The 15,455-nt window shown below is 43.0% G+C and overlaps 1 protein-coding gene across 1 annotated transcript in view; it reads right to left on the bottom strand.

Annotated features, from left to right (window-relative positions):
- MTNR1B (melatonin receptor 1B) overlaps window positions 1-15,112 on the bottom strand; it is a 44,939-nt gene extending 29,827 nt beyond the window's left edge. Inside the window, exon 1 of the mRNA XM_024196926.2 lies at window positions 14,902-15,112. Within this exon, the coding sequence (XP_024052694.2) occupies window positions 14,902-15,112 (211 nt within the window). The remainder of the gene's footprint in view (window positions 1-14,901) is intronic.
- Window positions 15,113-15,455: the final 343 nt, after the last annotated feature.

Here is a 15,455-nt window from a genome sequence, read left to right as displayed (position 1 = left end):
AGGGGGAGGAGGTAAACGGGGGAAGAAAATGTAAGAAATCATTTGTAAAAAGTGTGTGGGGGGGAGAGAAATAAAAACACACGCCGGCACGTTGCAACCAATGTAAGCTTTCATGCAAGCATGGAGGTGCTGGCTGCTGCATAGCAACTGGCGTGCAAATCACCCGGGCACAGAGAGTGCTGCTGGCACAGCACCGGGGCTCCCTGGATGGCTGAGGTTCCTAGAAGGGGGTTGGTTGTGGGTGTAGGGGCTCATGGTGGTGGAAGGAGGGAAGCAGAGGTCAGGGGCTCATATGTCTAGTTGACTTCAGGGGGGCTCCCCTTCCCCTTAAGGATTGAGGGAGGCTCCTGGGAGGGAGTGGGTATGGAGCTTTATGGGTCAGCGGCGTCAGACTGCTGGTTTGGGAGGGGTGCCTGAGAGGGCAATAGAAGGGTTAGTATGGCAGAGCCAGTGGCCAGTTTTTCTGTGCCTCGGAGGTTGGACTTGTAACCCTATTTACAACTTTCAATATAAATGTAGGATCACATTATTGCCACGTTTGGAGTAGGGGAGTGGTCTGAAAATTATTTTTTGTGCTTTTAGTTTTCAAAAAAAACAAAACACCTCAGACCCCTGGGGTCAAATTAACAGAGGTGAGCTTAAAGGGGGTTGTGCCCTGAAAAAGTTTGGGAACCACTGATTTAGCTTAATGAAGTGTTGAAATCCTGCGGGCACTGGAATGTTTTTAGAGGATTGTAATAAAATCGGGGTTTGTTTATCTGTCAATTGAATGAACTTTGTGATGTTGAAAGGTTCCATCCTATTGGATGACTGGGACTGGTGGGTAGGTTTCAGTCCAACACAGCTCTTGATTTACATGAAAATCCACAGGCAACACTGCTGGAGACAAACTGGCAACTTTTCCCTGTTAGCCTGACGCTGCCCTGGTACTTTCAAGTCAGTGTAGTTGGGAGCAATAGGACCAATATAGCATTATTTGTTTTGCTGTAAGGGAAATACTGTATATAGTGTTCCCATAGAGTTATAAAATGTAGGGCTGGAAGGGACCTCAAGAAGTCATCAAGTCCAGCCCTCTGCACTGAGGCAGGACCAAGTAAACGCATGCTGGAGTCTCAGATACATACAATGTTAGGCCATCACATACAGAGGACCTGAACCTGAGAAAAGCCAATTTGAAAGGAGACTTCCAAGGAGCTCAACACCTCTGAGGATTAGAGCTGGGCAGGAAACTCTTTTCCTATCCCAGGAAAAAAATACAGATTCTGAACATTTTTTCCTATCCTGAATTGGGACAAAGAGTCAAGATTTTAACAGTTTTTGCAAACTGAGAATCCAAGAAGGAAAAAAATCAGTTTGGGTTAATCTAAATGCTTCACTTCAATCATTTTGAAACATTTAGTTTTCACATTGACTATTTAAAAAAATATTCTAATTAACTTAAATTTCTTAACAGAAAGTCATTTTGAAATCAAAACCCAAAATTTTTAGTATTGAAAATGTCAAATGGGGCTGTTGTGACAATTTTGAAGCTTTTTTCCTAAAACACATTTAAATGAGAGATTCATTGAAATCGACCCTTTCCTGCAAACAGATTTGTTTTCAAGGAATTGCCATTACATGATGAAAAAAGGTTTCCTTGAAAAATTCCCGACCAGCTCTACTGAAGATCTGGCCCAGAACATGATCAGCAACACACGGGGTACCTGGGAGCACCTGCCTGCTTACCAGGAGCATAGCAGCTAGACACATTCAGCATGAAGGCAGCTCACAGAGGAGATACCTCCTACAAAGCTGTTTCCTATAACGCGAGCAAAGGGACAACCCAAAATAAACATCACTTAGTTTCCTTTTTAAGCACACTGAGTTAGGAAAGGGTCACATGCCTATTTAAGGTCAGCACATGAGGTGGAAAATTGGATAAAGGCACAGAGATAGATGCCTCCCTCATCAGCCAATGGTGAGCTACTGCCAGGATAGCCATTCTCCTCTGACCCCAGTCCAGGTGGGGCCCAGTGGGCAGAGAATGCTTCTTTGAAAACTGTCCCAGGTAGGTTGATGTGGGCCTGGACAAGCTGGTCTGGAAGTTGTTCTGCCTCCAGCTGTGCTGATCCTGGCACCAGCTGGGCTTGCCTGGTCCCAGCAGCACTGGTTAGCTGCTGGATCTGGGAGCATCACTGCCCATGTTGTGGCTGAGCTGGTGGGCCTGGTATTTTTTGTGCCTGGTGAAGGAGGTGTTGCATAGGCCACATGAAGGCGCATGTGCTGCTCCGGGGACCACTGGTCATACACCTTGCTCCTCTATGGGGGCTCCTGCACATTGGGCAACCTGGCTTCTCGACACAGGATCTGGTCTTCATGCCTGTCTGGACAGGGCTCCCCACCCAGCTGTTGCTTCCCCTCATTCTCCAATGAGGCATCCTGGGCGTCTCCTTCCAACCCACTTCCTTCCCCTTCCTCCTCCTCTCTAACAAAGTACTGCTTCTTCATCTGCTGGACGTTGTAGGGCTTCTTTGAATCCTCGTTGTCCTGAGGGGTGCCTTCTGGCTGGGTCTGTGAGGACCATGGTTTGGGAATGGATGGCAGCAGAATGACTTCTATTTGTGAATGCTTTTGCCCTTCATAACACCTGCTCTCTGAATTTAACTAACCCTGGTCTCTTGCTGCTTTTTATCTCTACTCTGCCCAGCTTCAGTTGCTTCCAGATCTTTCCTGTCCTGGCTGGGGTGGGGTCTTCCCAGATGTCCTTGTCAAGGTCCATGCTGCTGCCCTGGCACCATATACTGTTCAGCTGCACATAAGAGAGCATGTCCTCTGGCTTGTCCAGCTGCCAGAACCACTCCTGGAGGTAGCTTTTGCTGTCTTACAGCTCCAGAGCTGAGTGGGGAGCAGCTGGCTCCTGGGCTGAGCTGGAGACCTATTGCAGAGTTAGGCCCTTGTCATGTTTGATAGCCCTGGAGACTGAATTCTCTGTCATCTAGAAAATACCTCTTCAGGGCACAGGGCCCATTTGCTCTTTCTCCCTGGCTTTGAGGTAAGGCTGTTCCCAGACCTACCACCACTTCAACTTAGGTATCCACAGCTGAAGAGCCCACCCAGGCAGTTTGAGTAAGCTCCATGATATAGATACTGCTGCAACCAGGATTTGGTCCAATATGAAATGAGCAGCTACTTTGCCCCTAAATGTGAGAATGTGACACTGTTAGACAGCAGCATGATCTTATCAGAAAGCCCAACTAAAAATGATTCTCTGCGAAGAGCTGTGATTATTATTATGCATTTAGGGCAAGATTTTCCAAAGCACCTAAGTGATTTAGGAGAACAATGTCCTGACTTTACTCCTAAATCACATTGGCATATTTGAATATCCCCACCCTTAATGCTGGTAGCACCCATTATATTCTTACGAGATTTCTACACAGAGAAGGCATGGCACTTGCCCTGAGAAATACACACTCTAAAGACAAACAGAGAGCAATAGGAAGGGATGCAATATATATGTAGAGTGGTCAAGCTGATGATTCACTGCCTCTAAGTAATGGCTACATTGAGCCCTGACTTGGAGGATTTAATAGAACTCATTGTTCTTCTAATATATAAAATATTCCTTCACCCCAGTTTGAAGTGTCATGGAAACAATGATTACATTCTCTTTGTAAGACAAAGATGAGTGTGAAGCCAGCATTTTGCTCCATAAATATTGCTTATAGCCTCAGAATGTACAGTTTCAACAATATGGTTCACTAGTGACTTTCATCGTTCATCATAAAAGATCTACAGACACAAGGTACATTTTATCCTGTCAGTTAAGAATGCTCAATAAATGTTCTACTTAGAAAATACTGATCATAATTCTTCCTGAAACATCTATAAGTTTCCCTGTTTCTTCAGAGTTCTGTATGTTTTTCTGACACTAGTAACAAGGAGAAGAGATGGACAAGTCAGACATCTAAATGCTCTTCTTTGAAATGACTTTGTAGCTACTAGATAAGAAGGGGGGGGAGGGTGAAATATATAAAGGGCCAGATCCTGGGATGATTCTGAGACACACTTGGTGCAGCTCAGGTGCTATTTTATGGTCCCTGATCTTGGAACCATCTAGCCATTGTCCAAGTACTTTGTATAAAAAAGAGCAGTCACAGGACAGCTCTATTTTATGCCAGCTGGAAGAACATGAATAGGGCTTCTAGGTACTACTAATAATAATTAACAATATGACCCACATCCTCCTTTCCAGCTCATTTGTTTTTAGGACCAACACTTTTTTGTGCTTCTGAAGTCTATGGACAATATTTTCCTTCTCAAATGCCTTTGCACTCGCAGGTCACAGTTGTACCCAGAGTGCTAAAATACTATGCAAGAGGTTATCCTCTCTGGGCCCAAAAGGAGCGGGACCTTTTGAGAAATGTTGTTGTTGCAAAATTTCCAGCCTGCTATTGCAGTTCAAATGATCTCTGAATATGTGGATATTTATCAAAACCACAACCAAACTTTCAAAGGTTCTCCAGCACAGCTTAGTATGTGTATTAAAATTAACTTCATTCAACAGTTAGACTATTCACATCACTTTAAACCTGTGCAGATATAAAAGCCAGTAAAGAGGTTGCAGATATAAAAGCCGCTAATGTGGCTGCTTCAATACCATGGTGATGAATGAAATATAATAAATATCTAGATATATTGGATAGAGACATAAATACAGAGAGATGATATAGGATTCATGCAAGACCCTCTTCAACATTTATACATTTTAGCACTGCAGTTGTGCTACTGTAGCACAGACGTGTACTACACCAGTGGAAGGGGTTTCTTCCCATCGTAGTTAATCTACCCCTTCAAGAAGTGGTAGCTAGGTCAATGGAAGAATTCTTCTGTTGACCTAGCTGTGTCAACACCCGGGGTTAGGTTAACCTAAGCATGGTGCTCCGGGATGTAAATTTTTCACACTCCTGCATGAAGTAACTAGATTGATCTAATTTTTCAGTGCTCAAATTCAAATTAAGAGCCCAATCCATCTCCCATTGACGCCAATTAAATCTTTTCATTGGCATCAATGGGAGGTGGATAGAGCTTTAAATCTTAAAATTGAGGTTTATGCAATGCATAGAGTTTTTTGTAAGTACTTTACACAGGAATGAATTTTACCCTTAGGGTACGTCTTCACTACCCACCGGATCAGTGGGTAGTAATCTATCTAACCTAAATCTCCCTTGCTGCAGATTAAGCCCATTACTTCTTGTCCTACCTCCAGTGGACATGGAGAACAATTGATCACTGTTGTCTTTATAACAGCCCTTAACACATTTGAAGCCTGTTTTCAAGTCCCCCCATAGTCTTCTTTTCTCAGGACTAAACATGCCAAGTTTTTTTAACCTTTCCTCTTACATCACATTTTCTAAACGTTTTATCATTTTTGTTGCTCTCCTCTGGACTCTCTCCAATTTGTCCACATCTTTCTTAAAGCATTGGACACAGTATTCCAGAGTTGGACACAGTATTCCAGCTGAGGCCACACCAGTGCCAAGTATAACAGGATTATTACCTCCCTTACCTTACTTAGAACACTCTTATTAATTCATTCCAGAATGGTATTAGCCTTTTTCGCAACCGCATCACACTGTTGATTCATATTCAATTTGTGATCCCGCTATAACCCCCAGATTCTTTTCAGCAGCACTACCACTGAGCCAGTTATTCCCCCTTTTATAGTTGTGAATTAGATTTTTCCTTTCTAAGTGAAGTACTTTAGACTTCTCTTTATTGAGTTTCATCTTGTTGAATTCAGACCACTTCTTCAGTTTGCCAAGGTCTTTTTGAATTTTAATCCTGTAATTCAAAGTGCTTGCAACTCCTAGCATACTCTCTAAACATACTCTCCACTCTGCTATCCAAGTCATTAATGAAAATATTGAATAGTACCGGACCCAGGACTGACTCCTCTGGGATCCCATTAAAAACACCCTCCCAATTGAACAGCAAAGCATTCATAACTACTCTTTGAGTACACTCTTTCAACCAGCTGTGCACCCACCTTATAGTAACTTCATCTAAACCACATTTCCCTAGTTTTCTACCTAACTTTGGTGAGCTCCCTAGGATGTTGGTACTCAATATGGGTCCAATCGAACTCATCCTAAAGTCCATCGAAAGACTACCATTGACTTCAGTGGCAATTGGATCTGGCTTTGTATGACAAACTGGCCCAAGGTGACTCGTGTCACCATCTGAAATAGTAAGCAGTTAAAAATTAGAAGAAAAATCCCCCCTTTAAAAATGATTGCCGTTACTCCTTGTAGAAAGCATCTGGCATCTTAGCTCTCCGAATCAATGTGTCAAAGCATCTGCAGTGACACCACTGAATACTCAGAAGATCCTCTGGGTTTGGCCAGGATTGGAGCTCTATTGTAGAGTGAACATTCTTTGGAAGTCAGAAAGCACTGTAAAGGAGCAGCCTTTCCAGAGTCCATGGGGGAGATGCCAAGACACACAGGAGTTGCCATACAAGATTAGTTCAGAGCTCCATCTAGTTCCATATCCTGTCTGAGAGTAACCAGTACTAGTTGCTTCAGAAAGTGCAAGAAATCCCTGTAGCATAGTCATCTAGCATTGTGATTTTTTTTTAATGATCATTCAAACATATTGCCTGCAGTAAGGCTCACAGATCTGTAATTGCCAGGCTCACCTCATGTCTTACTTAAAGATAAGGAACAACATTTGCTACCTTCAAGTCCTCCAGTGTAGAGAGGATTGCATATTTGTGTTGGGGTTCAGCACTCCATTCTTAAATTAATTCAAGACCCAGGAATCTGATCCTGGTGGCTTGTTCCACATTCATTTAGCACTATGTTCCACCACCTTTCCTTTTGACACCTCAGCTACATAGGAATTGCCATACTGTATCAGACCGATAGTCTATCTAGTCCAGTATCCCATCTGACAATAGCCAGCACCTGATAATTCATAGGAAGGTCCAAAAAATCCTGCAATAGCAGATGTCAGATAATCTGCCCCTGAATTATAGTCTCATCATAATCCCTAATTGTTAGGGATTGATTTAAATCTGTTATCATAAGTTTTATATCCCTCTCATATTTTTTGTTCATATTAGCTATTACTTTGAATACCAATGTTCTCCTTATAAATGTTCAACCCCTCTTTGAATCTTGCTAAATTTCTGGTCTCTATACATTCCTGTGACAGAGTTCCATAGTCCAATTACACAGTGTGTGAAAAAGTATTTCCTTTTTTTTGTTTTGAATTTTACGTCTTTCACTTTCATTGAACATCCCCTGGTTCTTGTGTTATGAGAACAGAAGCTCCCAATCTCCCTTCACTAGCCCATTCATTGTTTTGTATACATTCTCTAGCAGTACATTCTCTTTATTGTCTGAAAAGGCTAGTTAACTCCCCACCATCGTCTATGGCAAAGACTGATCTGAAATAGTCATTTAGTTTCTCACCAATGTCCTTATCGTATTAAGTGCACCTTGTAACCCTTAGTAGCCCACATGATCTACTGATTCTCTTGTGGGCTTCCTGCTTCTGATAAATATAGATATATAATCTTATTTAGTTTTACATCTCTGCTCTTCAAATTCCCTCTTCGCATTCTGATTTCTAGCCTATGTGTTACCTGCTAGAGTTTATACACATTTCTGTTGGCTTCACTTGGGTTGGATTTCCACTTTCTCTTTAGCTCAAATACCCTCTTGTAACTTGCCATTTACCCAGACTAGGTTTTCCGCTTCCTTTCTTGTTTAAGGGTATGTATGCCTTTTATGACTCGACTCTGTCTGTTTAAATAGCCTCCGTGTTGAGTCTAAGGAGTTTAATGTCCTTATTTTCAATGTTAGGGTCTTTTTGACTAGCTTCCTCTTTAAAAAATAAATAAAAATAAAGGATCAGATCCTCAGCTGATGTAAATTGGCATATATCTATTTACTGTAATGGAGCTATGCTGATTTATGCCAGCTCTAGTATTTGGCACAAAATAAATAAAGTTTGGTCAAAGTGTTAGCTTTTGATACACACCCTTCTCCAGCAACATTGAAGTGGATTAAATTGTTATCACTGGGTGAAATCTTGGCGCTTTGAAGTTAATGGCAAAACTCCCATTGACTTAAATAGGGCAAAGATTTCAGTCATTATCACTTAGGCCTAGATCTTGAAAAATTAGGCACCCAATGCTCATTAAAATTAATGTCTCAAAATCAGTGACTCAACTGTAGTTACTTTTTGAACCAGCTCACATGGAAGAGAACATGGCACTGGGAATCTTCTCCCATCCCACCTCCCAGAAGACAACAGAGATGTACTGTGTTTAGCTTACTAACGATGGGTAGAAAGAGTGGGCTAGTGGAGGGAAAGGAGGGAGAGAGTCTTGATGGAGGGAGGAAAGGGAGAGAAACAGAATGCTGTAACGGATCAGTGTTTTGGGGATGGGAAGGGGTGAGGGAAGGAGACACGTGGGGGAATGTAGAGGTGAGATGACAGATTGATGTTGGTGGCTAGAAAAGAGTAGCAGTACAATTGAGTGGGTAAGGAAGGAGAGGCGCAGAGAGCCTGGGATGGGGAAAAGGAAAGGAGATACAGAGAGTGGAAATTAGATGTGAGAGAGAACGTGGAAAAGAAGGGAGAGAACACAATGCAGGGGGGAAAAGAAGGGAGATGTAGGGAGAGATGAGGACTAAGAGAAGGCTACAAATAATAATGGAGGAGAATATACACCCATATGTAAAGAAGAAGGAAAGAATGTGGTGTGAATGATGAGAAATGGGAAAAATGAAGAAAAGCACAAGACACAATTACATTTTTTAAAGTTTATTCAGTATGAAGTTGAATGCCAGAATTGTTAAAATACCAGGTGCAGGAATGTTTTATTTTCTTCAAGATCAGAGTTCCATTGTGCTAGCTGCTGCTTATGATCCTGTCTCTGTCTCTCTCATCTCGAGAGCACTAGTATCTATATAAGAGCTAGTTTGGGGTTGGAATAGTAGAGTTATCTATGTCTATATAAATAGGGACTGAAAGTCTCAGAAGTGACTAGTGACCTTAATGAGACCTGATTTTTGAGGGTGATTGTTCAGCTGAAAATGAGGCCCCTTTAAAGATATCTCAAGTTTGGCACACGATAATTGAGGCACCCAAAATCATTAGTCACTTCTGAAAACTCAGTACATTATGTCAAACAGAACAAGTTAACTTATTTGATCATTCCCACATATGAAGTTTTGTTTAATTTTGCAACAGGTTGGATAAAATTATTTCTCCTCCAAAATTAGACACTATAAAAGCACTAATTTCTGTAAATTCAACCATGTCTAGAGATCAGAAATTGCTCAGGATCTTACAAAAAGGCTGGCTAGAGTTACATAAATGAACAAGTGGTGCGGAGTCATACCAATTAGGATATGAATTAGTAAGAAAAGCCTTCACAAATTCACTCCCTTTCCCCCAAGCACAATTGAGAAACAGACTTTAGTATGTACCTCAAGCCTGCAGTTGTAATGCTGCCCAAAGGGGGGGAAGGATAGCTCAGTGGTTTGAGCATTGACCTGCTAAACACAGGGTTGTAAGTTCAATCCTTGAGAGGGCCACTTAGGGATCTGGGGCAAAATCGGTACTTAGTCCTGCTAGTGAAGGCAGGGGGCTGGACTCAATGACCATTCAAGGTCCCTTCCAGTTCTAGGAGATATAGGATATCTTTATTTATTTATAACTCCCACTGTAGTAGGACAGAAAGATCAGGCCCTAAAAGCATCAGTCCTACCAATGCCCCACACTCTCTTCACTCTCCTCTTCTGCTGAACATCAATACCAACCTACACTTTTCTATATAAAGGCTAATGGGACATTTTATTTCACTCAGTTCTGTGAGCCTCACATTATATGAAGGCTGTGAAACATTTGCTTTTGATCATTCCTTAATTGTATGGTGGATGATTCATAATTAAACAATTTGTAATTATTGGGATCTTAGTATAAAACCTGAGACAGAATAGTGTGTCTAAATCTGGGGGATATGACATAATGGTATCTTGATTCCTGAAGAGAAGGTTATTAGTGATATTAGTTAAAGTAATTGAACTTGGGTTCTTTATTCCCCGAATCCACACTGCTTAGTTGCAACCTTCAGCTCACACCCTAAAACTCTCCCTCTGTCTCCACACAAGAGTTCTCCAGCTTTTTCAGAGAGAAGGTAGTCAAGATCTGAAGTGGTCTTTCCCACCATAGAGTTAGAAGGGACCGCAAGGGTCATCTAGTCTAACTCCCTGCCAACATGCAGTATTTGTTGTGTCTAAGCCATCCAAGACAGATGGCTATCCAGCCTCTTTTTGAAAAGCTCCTGTGAAGGAGCTTTCACAACTTCCCAAGACAGTTTGTTCCATTGTCCTACTGTTCTTACAGTTAAGAAGTTTTTCCCGAGATTTAATATAAATCTGCTATGCTGTAGTTTGAACCCATTGCCTCTTGTCCTGCCTTCTGTGGCAAGAGAGAACAATTTTTCTCCATCTGTTTTATGACAGCCTTTCAAGTATTTTAAGACTGCTATCATGTCTCCCCTGCCTCCCTTAATCTGCCCTTTTCCAAACTAAACATATCAAGTTCCTTCAGCCTTTGCTCATAAGGCTTGCATTCCATCCCTTTGATCATCTTTGTTGCTTGCCTCTGGATCCTTTTCAGTTTCTCTACATCTTTTCTATATAGTGGTGACCAAAATTCCTCCTATTTCCTCTGTCCCAGCACCCTGTCCTCCTTTTCCCCTGTCACCTACACCAAAGTTTTGGCCTGCTCTCCTCCTCTAACCCTTCCACTGTCTCAGTGACCCCATCCCCTCTTGTTTCTGCCATCCATTGCCATCCACTCTCACCGCCTCCTGACCTTCCTCAATATCTGACTCTCCTTTGCTCCTTCCCTTCACAATTACAAAGATACTCAAAATCAACAAGATGAAATTCAATAAAGACAAGTGCAAAGTACTATACTTAGGAAGAAAAGTCAAATGCACAACTCTAAAATGTGGTGGCTAGGCAGTAGTACTGCTGAAAAAAGGATCTGGGAGTTGTAGTGGATCACAGATGAATATGTGTTAATGTGATGCAGTTGTGAAAAAGGCTTATCATTCTGGGATGTATTAACAGGAGTGTGGTATGTAAGACACAGGGGTAATTGTCCCATTCTATTGACACTGGTGAGGCTTCAGCTGGAGTACTGTGTCCAGTTCTGGGCACCAGACTTTCAGAAAGATGGGGACAATTTGGAGAGAGTACAGAGGAGAGCAACAAAAATGATAAAAATTTAGAAACGCTGACCTAGAATGAAAGGTTAAAATCACTGGGCATATTTAGACTTGAGAAAAGAAGATGGGGGTGGGTGGGGAGAATGTGATAAGTCTTCAAATATGTGAAGGGCTGTTACAAGGAGGATGGTGATCCATTGTTCCCCATCTCCACTGAAGGTCGGGTAAGAAATAATGGGCCTAATCTGCAGCAAGGGAGATTAGAAAGTTTTTCCTAATATCTTAACTATAAGGATAGTTAAGCACTGAAATAGGCTCCAACAGAGCCTTAACACAGAGGGCTGGACTAGATGATCTCTTAAGGTCCCTTCCAGCCTTACATTTCTATGATTCTATAAATCTATGCTCCAGTCTCTTCAAAAAGTCATCTCTTGACCCACCTATCTTTCCAACTCCTGCCTCTTCTCTCTTCTTCCCTTCACCTTCAAAGTAATTGATTCTTAGCATTCCTCACCTTCTCCACTACGACATTAATGGTGATAGTCTTGAATGTCCATTTCTCTGATTCTCCCAGTCATCTTCACACCTTCTTTCATTCTGCATTCTACACATGGAAATCTGACTGAATTGACCCATAAGCCACTACCTATCTTTACCCCCCAAATCCATCCTTAAGAGTCATTTCTTCCTGATGCCTAAAAATGAATTTGTGGGACAGTCATATGTAGATAAATATTTAAGGTTAAGAGGAGAATATGTATGTTCAAAATAAATATGTTTATGGTGTCCCTCTCCCTGACCCTCAGCATGTTGCTTGGCCTCATGAATTGTAAACTGTTGCTAGCACATTGTGGGCACTACTGGACCTAATAATATGCATTAATAATTCTATTATGAAACTAATGCTTGTCACTAGTGAAATCTTATGATACCACCATGCACTTTGATAATTAAATTTAAGTTTATTCTCACTATCATATTCACCAGTAACTTCTTTGCACTGTAAAATGAACAAAGCAAACCATATCACCCTACCTAGACAGAAGTCCTGATCATCCTTCCTCCTCTATGATTTGATGTTTCTGTCCATCTGAGCTTTACAAAGATGAGTGAACAAAGATCTATTCGTTTTCATCAACCAATGAGCACTAGTCACAGCAGTGTACTCCCAGATCCCCAAGGTTATTCAGAGCAGAACTGACACTTCTCTCAGTCTTTGGGTCATGCAAAGCTACAGTGATTCATATCTATGGGCTCTGATAAGTGATAGATCTATTTGTCTAAGGACTGGTAGGTTGCTGTAATTTTTTCTCTCCCCACTTACAGTACTTTCTCATCAGCAGAGGTAAGGGTGGCCTCAGAGTAATAGGAGGAATTTTAAAATATGGAGGAATGTCATTATCTTCCTCCTAACTAATTAGACTTCTACATGGAGTAAAGCCCAATAGAAGCATATTGTTTTAATCATACTATATTATATGGCTTTCTAAGCTACATCCTGCCCTTAAAATATAATCATGTTATCAAGTTACTAAGCAATTGATGACTAAACACAGTCATTTGCTAAAAGAAAACTGCTTTTAGATGAAAACTCAGCATCATGCCTTTTTCAGTTCAATATCTTCCTGATAGGTTATGTTCCCATATTTTCATTTTTCTGTCCCTTTGACTTATTTTTCCTACTGAAACTGATAAAGGCTAGATTCCTTTTTTAAAAATTATAATAGTATCTAAGTATTGACCAAATGATAACAGAATAGTAATGATAGCTGTGTATATTGTATTCTTTCCAATTTCATTTATTTCTGCTTCCTAGAGAAGCATTTTTCTTTGAAAAGCAAAGGCAACCTAGTTCTTAGCTCCTACTGTTCAATTCAAGTCTAATTAGTATATCTACAGCAGTTACTAGTGTCAAGTTACATAAACCAGAGTTTCACACATCTGAAATGATGTTTGTACAAGTCTTGTGCTTCAGCTGAACTACAAGAATACCATTTGTACCAGGTACATTAATAAATAAGATAAAGAGATATTTCAGCCTTTCTTATAGTAAATGAAACCTAGTGTATTGCACTGTCAACTGGGAGGAAGGCATACAGATAGTTAAAGCACCAACGATAAACATTTAATGAACGGAAGTGTCATCTCTTTACACACTACTTCATCTTTTGTATTTAACACGGGGACTGAATTTTCCTCAATTCCCTTCAGTTCAAGAACTATCCACAATGAATGTGAAACAAGAAAACACTGAAAAGACCTTTGCAAAAGAAATGAACCTCCCTGAAATAGCCCTGCATGCTTGAAGTACTTTAATAATGATATATTACCAACTATATTTTATTAACAAAGGGAGGGTTCATAGCGAGGCTCCCGATGTCTCTCTTTGATCTAAAATTCCACCGAGATCATGTAGCACTAAAGTAGTCTCCCATTTAGCATAGGGATGGTATGGGGCATTCTGCGTCTAACTTGGATCTGGTCTTGACAAAGTTTTGTTACTTAGGACTGAGTTCCTTCACGTCATAAAATAATGCTATTGAAGATCTGAAGTAACAGTGCAATCCCGGAACTGCTTGTAATGGGAACTCTAACGAGCTCGTTCACTGCAGTTAGTGGGGATAATAACACCTTCCATTACATCCATATACCTAACGGTCGACTGAGTACAAATATCTTATGAACAATCTAACTTTTTAGCACTTATAAATGAACTCCTGTTCGGCTGAATCCAGCTGTAGGCAGCACGGTAGGTGGTATAACAAAAGTCCATACAACGGGACATAAAACAACAATGGGAAGCAATTCTAAAAGAGGCATGGCAGAGCAGTCCCATCTGGGTACCACTTATTTCCTCCCCCTGTCTAGTTCTGTGGGGCAAACAAATCTCTAGCCACCTGCATCTTTAGCCAACCCCAAATGAATAAACTGGGAGGCAAACAGAAAGTTTATCAGTTACATCACCTCAAGAAATAAACACACACACGATTCGAAAAATCCCCTTTATTTGGTGTTTAAGGATGACCAAGCAGGAGGCAGAAAACGTTGGTTAATAAATATGAAGATTACTGTGAATTTGATAAACCCGTGGACAGTGGATAGTCTCTCTCGCCTACACCCCCCCCCCCAAAAGTACACTTAGACAAGTCTGAATCTGAGATTTCCCTCCTGATCAGTTTGGGGGAAAGTTTTCCGTTAATCATTAAACGCTATTTTATTAGCCTGCATCCTTATAAAATACACAGAATTATACACTGCACAAAGATTACCCGATGCGTTGCTAAGATATACTTTGATGCCCATTAGGCGCCAGTGCCGGGTGGCTGAGTGTAGGGATTGGCACAGGTTACGGGGTCAGCACAGGGTCGTGGGTTTAGGACTGAGTGGTGGGGCTCAGCAGAGTTGGGAGGTCCGGGGCAGAGGGGCAGAGCTCTAGGAGGTGGCCCAGTGTCAGGGTTCAGGGAGGGGCAGCGGTATAGTTTCGGGCTGAGTATAAGGCTGCCCGTTGGATAAAGTTCCCCCCTAGCTGGCCCGGCTGGAGCCCAGGCGTGGGGCTACTTGCGGAGCCGCCTGGTGCCGGGCAGCCAAGGGCTACGCCGGAGTCCAGGGCTTGCTCTGAACGTGCCCCGAAGCGGCCCCGTCCAGCCCGCTCGCCCCCCGCTCACCTGAGTTCCGGAGCTTGCGGTTCTTGAAGACCGAGATGACGACCAGCAGGTTGCCCACGATGTCCACCACGGTGGTGAAGATCAGCACGCTGGACAGCGCCGGGACCACCCAGGCCGGCCGCCGGGCCGCCGCCGCCGCCCGCCCCGCCAAGCCGAAGCCCCCTCGCCCGCCCAGCTCGCAGCAGTTCCTCAGCGAGCCATTCTCCAGCATCGCTGACGCCCGCGCCCCCGTCTCCGCTTCGCCGGGCGCCCCCGGCAGCCTCCCGCCCGGCTCCTCCTAGCATGGGCTGGGGCGCCCCGGCCCCGGGCTACCCATGGCAGCGCCGGCTGCCGCCTTCCCTCCCGCCCCGGGTGCCCCGGCGCTGCCGACTAGCCGTGCTCGGCGGCGGGCAGGGCTTTAATGGGCTGCGCTCCCCCGCCCCGCGCCCGCTCCCCCGCTGCCTCCCCGGCAGAAGGCGCTGCGGGGCGGCGGCCGGGCGGGGCTGGAGGCAGCAAAGCCCCCTCCCCACTCCCCCATCTCTCGCCCGCCCCCGGCCGGCAGCCCCGCCAGGAGC

Source organism: Terrapene carolina, unplaced genomic scaffold (genome assembly GCF_002925995.2).
Source record: "Terrapene carolina triunguis isolate 2854851 unplaced genomic scaffold, T_m_triunguis-2.0 Scaffold97, whole genome shotgun sequence".
Lineage (NCBI taxonomy): Eukaryota > Metazoa > Chordata > Testudines > Emydidae > Terrapene > Terrapene triunguis.
This window is presented reverse-complemented; position numbering and strand designations above follow the sequence as displayed.